The 14,929-nt window shown below is 30.6% G+C and overlaps 1 protein-coding gene across 4 annotated transcripts in view; it reads left to right on the top strand.

Annotated features, from left to right (window-relative positions):
* Nucleotides 1–14,929, top strand: part of ELP4 (elongator acetyltransferase complex subunit 4) — a 211,983-nt gene that overhangs the window by 80,115 nt on the left and 116,939 nt on the right. For all 4 annotated transcript variants that reach the window (XM_020286532.2, XM_076002057.1, XM_076002059.1 and 1 more), the window contains exon 7: nucleotides 1,599–1,787. In XM_020286532.2, the coding sequence (XP_020142121.1) occupies nucleotides 1,599–1,787 (189 nt within the window). The remainder of the gene's footprint in view (nucleotides 1–1,598; nucleotides 1,788–14,929) is intronic.

Genomic DNA, 14,929 nt, shown 5'->3' with positions numbered 1-14,929 from the left:
TTGCCCAGAATCATACATCTACTTAGTTATGTAGTACAGACCGTAAGTCTCTATCATCCAACTGACTACTGTTCCCTTAGGTTTTCCTCTTCTAACGTTTCAATGTTTTATTCATTTTTTTTCTTTCCTTTATCAATAAATTTTGTGGGAAAAGTAATACACCAATTCAACTTTCCAAGGTAACATCAGGGAAATAGATATATTGTATTCCACAATAACTACTTGGTTAATAAATTTCATTAGTGGTATTTTATAGCAATATCGAATGATACATTTGAGGATCTTGTTTCATCAGAAATCACATCTAAAGTCACACACATCCCATAACATGGCTTTAAGAAATAAAAATCTTATTTTTATTGTCAATCAAAATTGTAGTAAGATTTTTCAATTATTTGCTTATTTCAGTTTTGTTAATGCTTCTTTCTTTTGCCCGAAATTTTGCTGGATGCTTACAGAAAGCATTTACAAAACATTTGTTCGTTTAGGATTGCCCAAACAGTAGAATTTTTTATAAACACGTCTGCTGCTAAGCACTTCTTGACAGTCATACTAGAGTTTCTTTAATGGGTTTGTTTTGTTTTGTTTTGTTTTTTTGAGACAGGGTGTCACTCTGTTGCCCAGGCTAGAGTGCCATGGCATAAGCCTAGCTCACAGCAACTTCAAACTCCTAGGCTCAAGCAATCCTACTGCCTCAGCCTCCTGAGTAGCTGGGACTACAGGAATGTGCCACCATGCCTGGCTATTTTTTTATATATATATTTTTGGTTGTCCAGCTAATTTCTTTCTATTTTTAGTAGAGATGGGGTCTCGGTCTTGCTCAGGCTGGTCTTGAACTCCTGAGCTCAAGCAATCTATCCGCCTTGGCCTCCCAGAGTGCTAGGATTACAGGTGTGAGCTACTGAGACTGGCCCTCTTTAAAGGTTTTTAAATGTTTTTTCCCCAAGAAATATCAGTCACTGTTATTATGACTTTAATGTCAGTAGGCTCAAGATCTAAATATTTACCTGTTAAATTTTATGAAAAATGTTGAACTTGAATTATTGTTAACAACAGCTCCAAGAAGGAAAACTAGAGGCAAGTGTAAAATGTAAAACCAAAAAGTTATACATCTTTAAACTCTTTTCAAACAAAAGATTAGGCAGTAGGTAGGATCAAATTAAGTAAGAAATCTTGAGTAATTTATAGTTTATTGAAAGATTTACAGAATTTTCTAATACTGAGAATGGTTACAGGTATTCTAGTTTAAATTTTCTCTATTATTACCTGTGATTTGTTATATATTATTTTAAGTCCCTCAAACATAATTCATAGACTAGTCACTGTTAAAATTTAGACACAATATAAAGCTTGAGGTTTGTTGCACTTTTCAGATTGTCCAAAATGGGGGAAAAAATCAGTTCTATAAATTTTCATAACCTTGTAATCTAAAAGATTTCCTTTATATTGTCTTATTATTAATAGTACATAAAATTTTTTAACACATCTATTGATATTATATTCCTGATCTTATAAATAAAAATAAGAACTGGCAGATAAAAGAGGTATCCTATTGATTAATAAAACTTTATATGTTTACTTCCCTCCTTTTCCTTTAGAAAAAAAAGAAAAATATTTTAAGAATAGGAATTCAGAATCTTGGCTCACCTTTATGGGGAGATGACATTTGCTGTACAGAAAACTGTGACAACAGTCACAGCCTTACCAAGTTCCTCTATCTTCTCCGTGGTCTTCTGCGAACCTCTCTTTCAGCCTGTATCATCACAATGCCAACACATCTAATTCAGGTATGAACTTTCCAAAATTACTTTCCCCTAACTAGTAGTAAAATGTTATGACATGGGGTTTTAATTTGCATTTCCATGATAATTAATGATGTTAACCATCTTTTCATGTGCTTTTTGGCCATTTGCACCTCTTCTTTCATCTTAGTCTTTTGTCCATTTTTTATTGGGTAATCTCATTATCAATTTTAAAAATTCCTTGATATTTTAAGTACAATTTTACAATAATTTTCTTCCAATCTATGACTTGCCTTTTTAATTTTCTTATCAATATCTTTTGAAGAACTAAAGTTTTTAATCTTAATGAAGTTTTACTTATCAATTCTTTAAGTGGTTAGTAGTTTATCTCCCTTACCTCCCCAATTTTGCCAGTTTTTGCCCTCTCCAAGATCTTTTTCCTGTGTTTTCTTCTAAATATTTTATAGTTTTTATCTTTTACAAATACATCAATGTATTCTTGTTTTAATTTTTGACACAATTTTAGTCCATCTCCTCAAACAGTTTTTGGTTTCTTTAATTAATATTCAATTTGTATGTTAGTATATTTTACATTCACTAGTTCTCTTTTTGTTATTAGCACTGTTTACTAAAGTACTTACTGTCTGCCTGAAGCATGTGATTTCATATAATCTTATACATCTAATACATTGTAGTGTCCATAAAGATGAGGCCAGATATTTATTCTTTTCTTTATGTGGCTTTATGGTAATAATATAGTATTAAATGTGTTTTAAGAATTCTTAAACACTCCACCCAGGCCTTTTCTAGATATTTAATAAATGTTAATTAAATGAATATTGATTCTTACTTGGAAAATTATTTCTAATATCTAATTGTTGAAACTATTTGAATCTTCATTATAATAGTTATGCTAATTATGTACAGCATATATAGCAAATTTCAATACTATGATGGAAAAGGTTGGCATAAATAAGACTCCTTAGTCAGTAAAATTTAGACTCCTTGACCAGTAGAATTTATTTATTTATAATAGATATGAGAGGATAACTTAGTTTTCCTTTTAAGGTTTTTTACAGATTGTGCCTGGACCCAAATTATTCTTATAAGCTAAAAATTGTATAAATAGCATAAGGAACCCCTTTCTCGAATCATCTTAGACATTGTACACATACTTGTATTGTTTTCATTGTTGATGTTAAGTTATTGTAAAGTTAATACTTTAATAATAGTTTGGTTAGACATAAGTGAGATTTTTTATTTTGACACTAAATAAACCTAAAACAGACCTATTCCATACTGATAAAAATACTGCTATTCATACTATTACTACAAGTATGCTACTACTACAACTAGTTAATAGGTACATATTATACCTATTACCATAAAGTGCCAAGTACTTTAAAAGCATTATGTCCTGGAATCTTTACCACAACCTTATGAAATAGGTAGTATTTCCCTCTGTTTTCACAAGGTCACCCGGTTAATAAATGGCAGGACCAAGTGTATATCCCTGGCTTCAAACTCCACCATTTTTACTTTTAGATTATATAGCTTCCCTAATCATCACAAAAACCCTACAAGATAGCTGTGATATTAACTACAAAGACAATTAAACTGAAGTTAAATGATTCTACAATGCCACATGTCTATTATACATTCAAAGCTGGTATTCAGGCTCATATCTGAGTTAATACTTAAACTCATTCCCCTCTATCACACTATATCCTTATATGTCTTGAATTATTAATTACCTTCGATGACACTGACTTTCCATTAGAGAAAAAAGTTATTGGCCAACATTGTTATTATTCAGCATTTTTAAAGAGAAAATTATTGTAAAATATTTGATAAATTAGTACATATAAAAGATTAAGCAAAAAGTTCCATTCCAGAAAAGTATGAAACAATGAAAGCATGTTTTCTTTTGTATAATTACAAAGCAAAGAAAAGCAGTTATGAAATATATGTATATATGTCATTTAAAAAATTTATCCCAGTGGGACATATGCACAAAAAAACCCAAAAAGGAAAGGGAAACACTTTTCAAAAGCCATTTTGTTCGTGATAATCTTTATTATTAATACTTGAAGAGATTCCTACCCCATTGCGAATGTCTGTGACAGAGATTCCTCTAGCCTCTGTTTAAGGGAACAACAGTGATACTATCAGGTGACCTCAAGTTAGCCTATCTGTAGCACTGATTAAATAAAGACTGAATGATGAGGTAAGCTAGATGTCTGAACATGAAGCAACATTTTATTTTTGATACTTTACAAATATACTTAAGCCCTTGTGTAAGTGGAAGAGATATAGTTTAAATTTATGCTTTTTAACATAGCAGTGAAGAGACTACTTTGAAATGGAAATAGCAAAATATAGGGACAGACTTGTGATAATTATAAAGTTACACAGTATGACCAAGAATTAAGACATGTTCCTCAAAACAGAGAATGTCTTAACCTTCTAAACTTTTCCCATTTTTCATACTCTTTTCCCTAGACACTTATGTAAAGCTATCATATAGTAGTAGTCTTTTGGCCCTATTGTCAATTGAGCAAATAAATTATTCCATTGCCCTTTAAACAAGATGTCTGACCATGTATTTGTTTTTATATCAAAATATTTTGGAGAAAATATAAAGCTAAATAGTTTGCCCCAACCAGTCATAATATAAACTTTTAAAGACTGGTAAGGAAAATCACAATTTAGTCTAAGGAAAGAGACTAGAAATTGAAAGCAGTATGCTTCGAAAGCTAATCAAAAACATGTGAATACATAGAACCAGGGGACCCTGAGTTTATTTAACAGAGAGTTCCATAGTGATTATTGTAGTCCTGTGGCAGTCTAAAACTCTTCATATTAGCTCTTTTAATCCTCACAATACCCAATATGGTTGGTACTGCGATAATCTTTTCCCAAAATCACACAGCTACTCAGTAGCAGAATTTAGACCTAAGCAGTCCCCCCCTCCAATTACTATATTCTTAACCACTATTCTGTGCTGCTTATTCAATAAAGGTACTGAAATAGCATCAAAATTTAAAAATAGAGTGTGTACAAAGTAGCATTCAATGATAGAAAGAGCTGGGGGTTTTGGAGGCAAATAGACCTAATCAGTTCTATGTTCTTAATCAAGTCTTAACTTTTCAACCTCAGCTTCATCTGTAAAAATGGAGCAAAAAATACTGAAGTCAGAGGATTAGCAATAACATCTGCTGACACAGTGCTGGCACACAGTAGGCATTCAATATATGTTTGCAATTGTCATCTTCAGACAATTATTACTCAAACAGACCTCCAAAATTGAAAAATTGAACAGAAAAAATAAGGTGTACAAATCTATCAAAGCAATAGATATCTCTAGCTTTCTGCCTTTTTTTATAAAAGACAATGACGGAATCTTCTCATAAATTAGGCCTGAGACAGACCAGCAGGTATAGATAAAGCTAGATGGCATCCAGATCTTAGTAGCATCACCATGTTGTAACAAGACTCTTAACATCGTACATCAACTTCCTCTCCACTGTGATCAGAGCCATATCTAGAGACTGTACATGAGGGTTTCAATGATGATTGAATGGCTAAGGGTAATTTAGCTTATTCACTCATTCAACAAATAATGTAGGCACTATTCTAGGCACCAGTGGGTTTACAGTAGTGAACAAGATAAATCAAGTTCCTATTCTCATGGACATTTTTCAGTAATGCAAAAGATAACAGAACAGAAAGGTATAATAGTATATGTGAGTATGTGGATAGTTGAGCTTGGGAGTTGATAGTAAAGTGGTTTCTGGTAGGAAATAGAAATGTATTTCCTATCCTTGAAATTTTGTCATATAATTAAACATCTATAGATAATAAAATTGTGGTACTTTTATTTGAATGCATTATATAAAGTAACACTGGATTAAAAGTACTGTATATAAAATATCTTTATGTCTTAAATTAGTAAACCAGCCAATCGGTGTTCTTACTTTAGTTATTAGCATTCTGTCAGACTTGTACAGTAATGATTAGTTACCCTTTATTGTACTTTTGGCATGCTTCCCATGTTTAATTTTATTGTAGGAAAGGAACACATAGTTAAGGAAATTACAAAGAGGGGGGAAAGTTAAAACAGGGAAAATAATGACACACATTCAAAACTGATTCTAACTTATTGTTACAATAAGACTTTTGCAAAAAGTGAACAAAAATTATTCTAAAATTTGGATTTGAAATATTTTATGTTCAGCCTCATAACTTTGAACTTGAAATCTTTTATTTCCTTAAGTTAATTAAAATTTATTTCCATAACCACAGGAAAAAAATGACAAGAATACTTTAAAACATATTAAAGTAAGTTCTAAATGTCTGTTTAAAAAACACTAAAGTTTTTCAGCAAATATGAATGTCTTAAAATATGTATATATAGTCTTAAACAATTTTCCCTGTAAAGTAGTAGTATTACTTATATTGTCTCTTGCTAGAATATAGTTTTAGTATCTGCCCAAAGACACTGTACTAAAAATGTATGTGAAAATGGCTAAGTTAAATACAGACTTTGTTACATGCTGAACTATGGAGTAAAGTGTCATTAGAAGGAGCAGAACTACGGACGGCTCCCCTATATTCCAGCATTACTCAGTTCCCAGATCCCTGCTGTGTAGTTGTTCCACTCGCCAAGAAGCCTGTTAAAGAGCCCCCAAGAGCATGTGTACAGCCCTCCATGTTAATAGTTAATTGGTGAGGATGGCAAGATGAGAGGACAGCCGAACATGTGGTCTCTCAGACTCAAGCAGTAGACAGACCTTTAGTTATAATAACAGCAGCTGCTCACATTCTCACAACTCAACTGTTCAAAACTCTGTTGTCGAGTAAAGGTTGTGGATTGAGAAAAAAAGTAAAGGTTACGTCTAAGAAAAATAACTAAAGCTCTATCTTTAAACTTTTCCTACATATTATTTTAATTATAAAAATATTATTTCAACTTTTAAAAACTTAAGTATAAATTTCAATATTAAAGGTGGTTATATTTCAGCTACACTGAGCATTCTGCTCCTTTTTCTCTCCATTTACTGTTAGAAATGTTTTTTGTACTCTTCAAAACTTTTTAATGAGTTTTTTTTTTTTTTTGCAAAGTGGTAACTTTAGAACACTTAACAATAGGATACTGTTCGATTTCTATACCTAGCAAGATATGAAACTGTAATATTTTTTCTGTCTATTAATGGGAATTGGCTTACTACTAGCAAAATTTTTCAGCCACCTCTAAATTCTGAAAACATGTTGTGGCTTTTAAATTAATTTTATTTTCAATTTCCAGTGGCAGTTTTATGCTTGAGAAAAATAGTGACCAATAATGTTTATTCTTTTTGGAAGCAAAAACTTAGTTTTGTGTCTTATTATGGTTTTATTAGCAAGGTAAAAGGAAAATAAATTTCCCCTAGCTTATACATTTTTTTACATAATCTGTGACAGGTTGTTCTTGATAGGTATTGTTTAATAATTAAAAGCATTTTTACCTAAAACTGTCAGGAAATAAATATTGAAACACTTAGAATTATAATTAAAATAGGGAAGGTTATTTTTCTATATTTCTCACAGCCTTCCTTTCAAATGGAAAATTTACTTTTTATTATTGCCAATTTTTCTTCATGCTGTCATAATATACACTTTTAAAGAATTTTTAAGCATAAGCAACAACCTAATGAATTTCTCCTTAACTCTCATAATATAGGAATGAAAACTTCTTTGACATTTTTGATGATAAAATATGAAATAATACTTTTTTCATTTTAGAATAATTTTAAGTATTTCCAGCATTTAATATATTTGCCTAGAGAATATTGGTTAGTAAATTATTTAAACTTTCTTTTATTCAGAACAGATTTCAGTTTTGAAACTAGCCTATAGCATCTTTTCATTTGTCATCTTTGGCACTTGATCAGTTAGTAGCCCTATTCGGTTTTTGTCATATAACCACTCTTTTATAATAATTTGATATGAAGATTTTTTTCCCCATCTAGCTTATTGAAGAAAACTATTACCAGCATTAGTTAACTTATTCCAAGGAAAATTCATTTTCTGATAAAAAGCATGAAGAAAGGACCTTGTTATAATATGTCTCCTGAAAATTGAATGAAGTTTTATGTAGTGTGTTAATTGATATATTTTCAAATTGATCTGATACAATATTAATGTATTAGAGCTTTGAACCCACTGAAATGAGTGATATAGTATGTTCCTATGTAGAGAAATTCAGAACAAGCCTTTTCACATCCATAAACTTTTTTGTTCATGCTGAGTACTTTAGCAGCTAAACTCTAAATCAAGCAATGGACCGCTTTAGAACTAACCACTAATATGGGATTATGAAATGTGGACTCCAATGGCCTTGTGAATTTCTCTCAGTGTGAAATCTTTTATTCTTAAAACAAGAACTAAAAATAATTGCATAGTGAAGAAAAAACAGACTTTTTGAGTTTACTAATGTAAAATTTTGGAACTTATTTTTTTATGTAACTGTTGATGTATATGTTATAGGAAAGCATAACACTACCTTCAGTCATATAATGTAATCTATATTAAGTAGTCTTTTTAAATGTACTTTAATAAGAAACATATTTAAGGATAAAAAAATTACAGATTTGATCTCTTGGTCATAGGTATCAATTACTAAAGAATAAAGCCATATATTCCGGGTGTCATTTTTTTATGAATTCTTTCCTTAATCAGAATATCTCAACTGAAAATCTGCCCTTAATTTTTCCAGATTTTCTTAACTACTATGGAATTTATTTTTAAAATTGACATATTTAAAAGTTTTAAAAGAAGCACTTTTTTAAATGAACTGAATCATATTAAGCCCATTTTATTTTTATATTATATTTGTCAAATTCCAGTAACTTCATATAAGTCTAGTGAGTTGTAAACACAATCTGTTTTTCTTTAAAATAATAAATAGTAGAATTATGTTCTAACCCTTATATTACAGGCTTAGAATTTATAAGTTTTTTTTGCTCCAGATTCTTTTCATCTGTTTCAGATCGAACATACTGGTATCTGGTTAGTTTTTAAATCAAATCATAGCTTGTATGCATTATACATATTTAATTTCCTTTCTTAGTCAAGAAATTGAAACTTTTCACACAAACTTCAAATTATCCATAAGTTTCTATGTAGAGCATTAGTTGCAGTATTATGTATCATTTTGTCTTAGTGTTAATATGCATCTTAAATAAAAGCAGGATAAATTTGAAATTGTCATTAAGATTCATGTTCATCTTTAAAAGAAAAAAGTACCATTTAGAAACCTTTTTATTATACTTACCTAAGCAAAGCATAGTCAGCAAGCAGTGAATATAATAATTTTGGTTTTAAATTTTTTTTGGCTTTCTCTAAAATAACTGTGATGTTAACGGTTCAAATTGTTATTCATTTTATAGTTCCTGTAGTGGTAGTGATTATTAGCCACAGGGCTATTTAGGGCCAAACTTTTCAAATGTATCAATGATATAAATAGTGAAATGTCTCATCATGGTATGGAGATTGAGTCATCTGTTTGGGCATATGGAATCTTTGGCTGCTGGACTGCATAGTCTTTATAATGCCCAGTGTCCAAGCATGGACACAACTGTTCTGGGAGCATAAGGGGGGAGGGACCTGTGTGTTTGGTCTACTTGAACATAGTAGGAGAAAAATGCAGAAAGGACCTTTTACATTATTTTCATTATAAACAATCTTCTACATCACTCTCTGTGCACAGAAAAGAAATGTAACTTTATTTAATTTCACATTTATTTTGCAAATAAAATGACTAAGCTTTCTATCTTTGGTGTCATAAGCTGTCTGAAAAATACCTGTGAGGAAGTGTGAGTTTTGAATTATTTCTATTTATATACGTGGCTGCATACCTATCCTTAAGGAAAGATTACTCTTCAGCAAAGAATGATACTTATTTCTTAATATTGAGACCAAATGTGCTTGTAACTAATTATAATTTAAAACTGTTTAAGTACCAGGTCAGATGTTATGTCCTAATGTTATGTTTTAGCCCTTTGCTATTAATTACATTATTATTACTATATAAAGAGTTCTTGCTTCTTTAATAATGTTTTCGCACCCTATGTAGTTAATCTTTAATGTTGGGAAGGACAAGGGAGAGATTAAATTATTCTTGTAACCTCTTTCTCTTCCAGGCTGATGATAGAAAATAAAAGCTCTTAGCCACAAAATGTAACACTTAGAATTAATATTTAATTAGACTAGCAAATTGTACACTGTGACTGAAAGCTTCCAAAGAGTTGTTAGTGCCACAATTGACCTACAGGTTTAATAATAACTCACTTCTAGAAGCAAGTGCCAGTTCAGCATAGTAGAGCCACTGTAAGAAAGTCCTGAGAGATTAAAATCAGCAAACCAAATGGCAGGCAAGGATTCCTGGGATGGAGCCTTCTGGAAAGCTGGGAGCTGGAATAGCTTTTAAGCCAGGATTCAGATGAGAACAGTGGGTGAAAAAGCTGATCCCTCCTGTTCTGGGAGCTTCTGGTTGTAGGCCAAAATCTTAGAACAGATTTTTACTAAATGTTTTTGCTGCAGCTATTAACTTACATTGAAAATCAAATATTGAATAATTTTTCTATAAAATTTAGCAAATTTTTGTGTAAACATTAATTCTTAATTCCTTACATATTAGTACATAATATCTGTAAACTCAGATCATTAGATTATCAGATAGGTTTGGCGCTGTACATCTATGCTGTTTTGCTGTGACATGCTGTTTCCTTGTTCCCTGTATAGTTGATTTATATGGTTCATTTCTATATTATTTCATTACGGGGCATTATGCAGAGCCTGAGAAAGAGATTGTGAAGTCTCTAGCCCAAGAATTCTTTTTCTTCAAAAAACTATATATATCAACAAACATAATTTAGAGGCATTTTTAGTTTTCAAAGACTTTATATTATAAAAGTAATGTATTTGCTTATACTTATGATGTAGTTAAATTAAAAGATAAATAGGATTGGACCTCCTGGTGAAACACTGGATCTTTATATCTCTGACAAATTAATCCGGCGAAAATAAGATACCATGGGTTTAAAAATGTGCAAACATAGAACAGCAGACTGAAAAGGGGACACCTTACATAATTTATTGGTTATATCTTAAATAATTAAAGAAAAGCTAGTCATTTGTTAAAAATTCAAGCAGGTGAGGACCTTGCCAGCAGAGGGAGTAGTCCTGTCTTCCGTCAGGTTCCCATCATTTTCCCACCTGCCTCAGCCTTTTTCCCAGCCAGTCTCCCATCTGGACCTGGCTCTGTCAGCCTGTTCCTGATGACAGGCTATAATTTTATACTCAATATGGGATTATTCTAAGCTGATTTTAAACTTTAGTATCTTTAACCTGCCACTGCATCACAAACATCAGCTGGATGCTCTGTTTGATATTTGGATATTAGCAATTGTTTTTCCAGGCAGGGCATGAGCTTTTGGACATCTGTGAATTGCATTTTAAGGGTTTCAAATATAAAGTAGTAAGAAAAGATTTCTGATTTGGGAAGTTACCCATAAAACATTTTTAATCACAAACCACAAATTTCTCTGTGGGTAGTTTCTAAAATATGAAACTGGATGATGTAGAGTTATGAAACATGCCTAAAATTAATTTTGAATACTATTATCATTTCCAGCCTGTTCATTACAGTATTTTTCCATCCCATTTCTGAGAGTTTTCAGAATATGCAGGGGTTTTTTTAATGTTTTATAGAATAACCTCTTGAAAAAGAAGCAAAACTGATATAGATATTCTACAGAGTATGTAGTATTTGAAGCTAGCATAAATTTAAACAGTATTTCTGAAAATAATATCATGTGTTCTAAAAATAAAATATCTTAATTATAAAGAATGAACATTTTCTTACCAAAATTTAGAATAACAACTGTTTGATCAGGTAGAAAACACAAAGAGATATGACTCCATTATGTATTCCTATTAAAATTTGACATCTTGCTTATCAATTTCTTTCACCATTGAGGATAAGTATGTTTGCCATTAGCCCCTTTATGGATATGTTTTAAGCTTTAGGAAAAAGAACCTAAATATATTTGCTTTATGATTTCCCTATATGAATATCAGTACATGATGCTACCAAGAAAGTATGTTATTTTTACAATTTTTTAATTTGCACAACTTCCTCTATATTCTAAAATTAACTGTGACTTTGAATAAAGTTAAATCTGGAAAGATTTAATGGAATGCTTTCATTAATTTATTATAAATATGCATTAGTATAATTTTATCTGATAAAATCAGTCTTTCTTAAACTCATAATTATGAACAGAATTATTTCCCCACTGTCAAATTAATGAAATAAAAATCTTATCTACAGAAACAAGCAACAATTCTGGGGAAGGTAAGACAAGTTTATGGAAAGTTACAAGCTTAATATAAATAATTTTGTTATTTTACAGTCTTGGAAAAACTTAACCATGGAAAAACAAATACCTTATTAAATATCCCTAGATTTATCCTTTGATCCAGTTTTTTTGGATTATATAATAAAGATATTCATGCTTCTGTGCATATCATTTTTTAGAATATGTTATTATAAATTGAGCTGTTGAATATAACATACCTACTTTTCTTGTGGAAATAATCCTCCCCACCTACCTCCCATCCCCAACACATGCACACATTATATCATGTACTAAGGTCAAACATAAAGTAACTTAAATATTCTTTTAAGTCTTTAGCATTAACTTAGTAGTGCTTTCATCCTATCATAGTCCCAAATCTGATATTTGTATCATACTCAAATGAGAGCTCTTCCTTTTATATTGTGTTTGCTATCTTTCTTAAATAGTATAAATTGAGTAATCCAAGAAATTATTCTTATTTGAGGTATTGTATAAATGCATTATGTCAATTGATCTATTCCATTCAAGCTTCTTGATAATTAAGTTATTGGTTAATTAATTATTAATCCTTTTGTTAAAATCTTGCCTCTAAATATATTTTGTATTGGTACATATTGCATGTTTCATATTGTTGGGATAATTAGGTCCAAGAAAATAAGGAAATATTCAGGGATTGAGGCATTCTGATTGTTACTTAGTAACTCTAACTAGGTATCTGAACTATGTTTATTAGAAAATTGTGGCAGCTCTATAAGGCAGTGAATTTTTATCTCTTGACAAAATTCATAGTTTAGGCTTTATGAGCTTTGAATTAAAAGGTCACATTAAATTAATCTTCCCTAATTTAAAATCTGTTTAATGGATTTGGGGTGTCCTAATAAAAAATGCGTTATGACTTTATAAATGCAAACAAGAAACATTCTATGAAACCAAACAGGGAACAATCAAAACAAAAACTCAGAAATTTTTTTGTGAAATTAAAATTGAAATACAAAGGTAGAAGACTGGACAATCTGATTTGCAGATTGTTTATTTGCAACAGCATTTGACATATTTTAAATTTAAATGATTAATTAAGAAATTACACTGCAACAGAAAGTTTTAAGAGCCTTTTATGTAACTTAATACAATGCTATTTGAGATTGCCAGCAGACTCTTAAAACTCCTGGACACCAGCTCTCTTCTCTTCTGGCTTCCCTCCTAGTCATGTCTTGGCTACTATCCAGAGCTGACAACTTTCACCAGGAGCGAAGGGAGATTTGTCTAGTATAAGAAGGATTTTTGAGCCACCCTAGATTTTCATATCCAGATGGGCAAGGAGGAGGGGTGGCAATATCACTGTATGTACTTGGGTGATGTCATGATGCTACATGTACTATAACCATTAATTTATGATACTGATGAATTCTGAATGTCCTTATTCAAATGTTTCTTATTGGAAATTGTAACAACTTCAAACTTAACACAAAATTATGTTCAAATTTAAGTAACTGATGCACAAATACCTTACACTTCCATTTCCAACTATATGCTGAAGACCAGAGAGGTTTCACATCTTAGCTAATAACATAAAAACATTTACAATCTGTTAGGATGAGAATGTGGATGTTCCAGTTTCAAAACCTCTTCTCATATCATTATGCTAAAGCTTTCTAAACCCTGCTGGTTATATTATGATAATTTGTTATCCATAGCATGTTCCTATTAAAGTGAATTGTGATTATTATGCTTTTAAGGATTTTTTTTAAGCTGTTAATTTTAAATTCTTTTAAGTAAATTCACCTACCTTCATCTAGAGGACCATTTAGGATTAACATTATGATTTGAGAGACCTTTTTACAAGAATGGTTTTAAGGTAAGATTACATCAGTAGACCATATTCTTTATGGATCTTGGAGGTGCAGAAGTATTCTGTAACACTTTTTTAACTTTAGAAAAAAAAGATACATTTATATGCCCAATACCTTTTATGCTTCTACAAAAAGCTAGGTTAGATGAGTTTCTAATAAAAATAAAAGTTATCTCAGAAACTTAGATGTTATTCTTATATAGTCTCCATTGCTTTTTATTCTATAGATGTTTCTCAGATGTCTATATAACTTTCACAGTTAATCTAGTTTGCCACATTATGTAAACTATTTACAAAATAGCTGTGCAGAAAGCAGGAAGGGCACTGTTGTATAAATATTTTATGGTAATAGTATGATTGAAACTTTATTCTTGTGCTAATACTTCATATAAGTTTTTAAAATAGAATTTAGTTTGTAGTTAATAATTGTGATGTACTTGGAGATATAAAAAATAAAATACATGAACAAGTTTCTGAGAAATTTTGAACTCCAGGCTACATATAACTTTTATATTTGGAATTCATTAGGTTTACTCTTCAAAGTGGGTAATTGAGTTATTTTAATTTCCTACAAATTACCTTAAAAAGACCTATAAAGCTGATAAACATTACACATGGTAAAATGGTTTATTAGTAAATTTTAAGATTAGATGAAGAAAGGAAACTCTCTTTGAAATAAACAAATGTCAGGTTGACCATTTAAATACAGATTACCTTTCTTATATGCTACTAGAATGGAAATTAATCTCATCTTTTATTTATATAATTGAGAAAGCCCTAGTTGATAACACTGAAATCTTGAATACTTGAGTTCAAACAAAAAAATTGACTTTATTATTTTAGATTCAGATATTTAGAAACAAAGGCTTAGTCTTTTATTTATAGATAAAAGGAAATCTGACCTTTTTGATTAAGAAATATTATCAGTAGTCTTT

Source organism: Microcebus murinus, chromosome 4 (genome assembly GCF_040939455.1).
Source record: "Microcebus murinus isolate Inina chromosome 4, M.murinus_Inina_mat1.0, whole genome shotgun sequence".
Taxonomy (NCBI): domain Eukaryota; kingdom Metazoa; phylum Chordata; class Mammalia; order Primates; family Cheirogaleidae; genus Microcebus; species Microcebus murinus.
The sequence above is the reverse complement of the archived record's forward strand: the minus strand, read 5'-3'. Positions and strand labels throughout refer to the sequence as shown.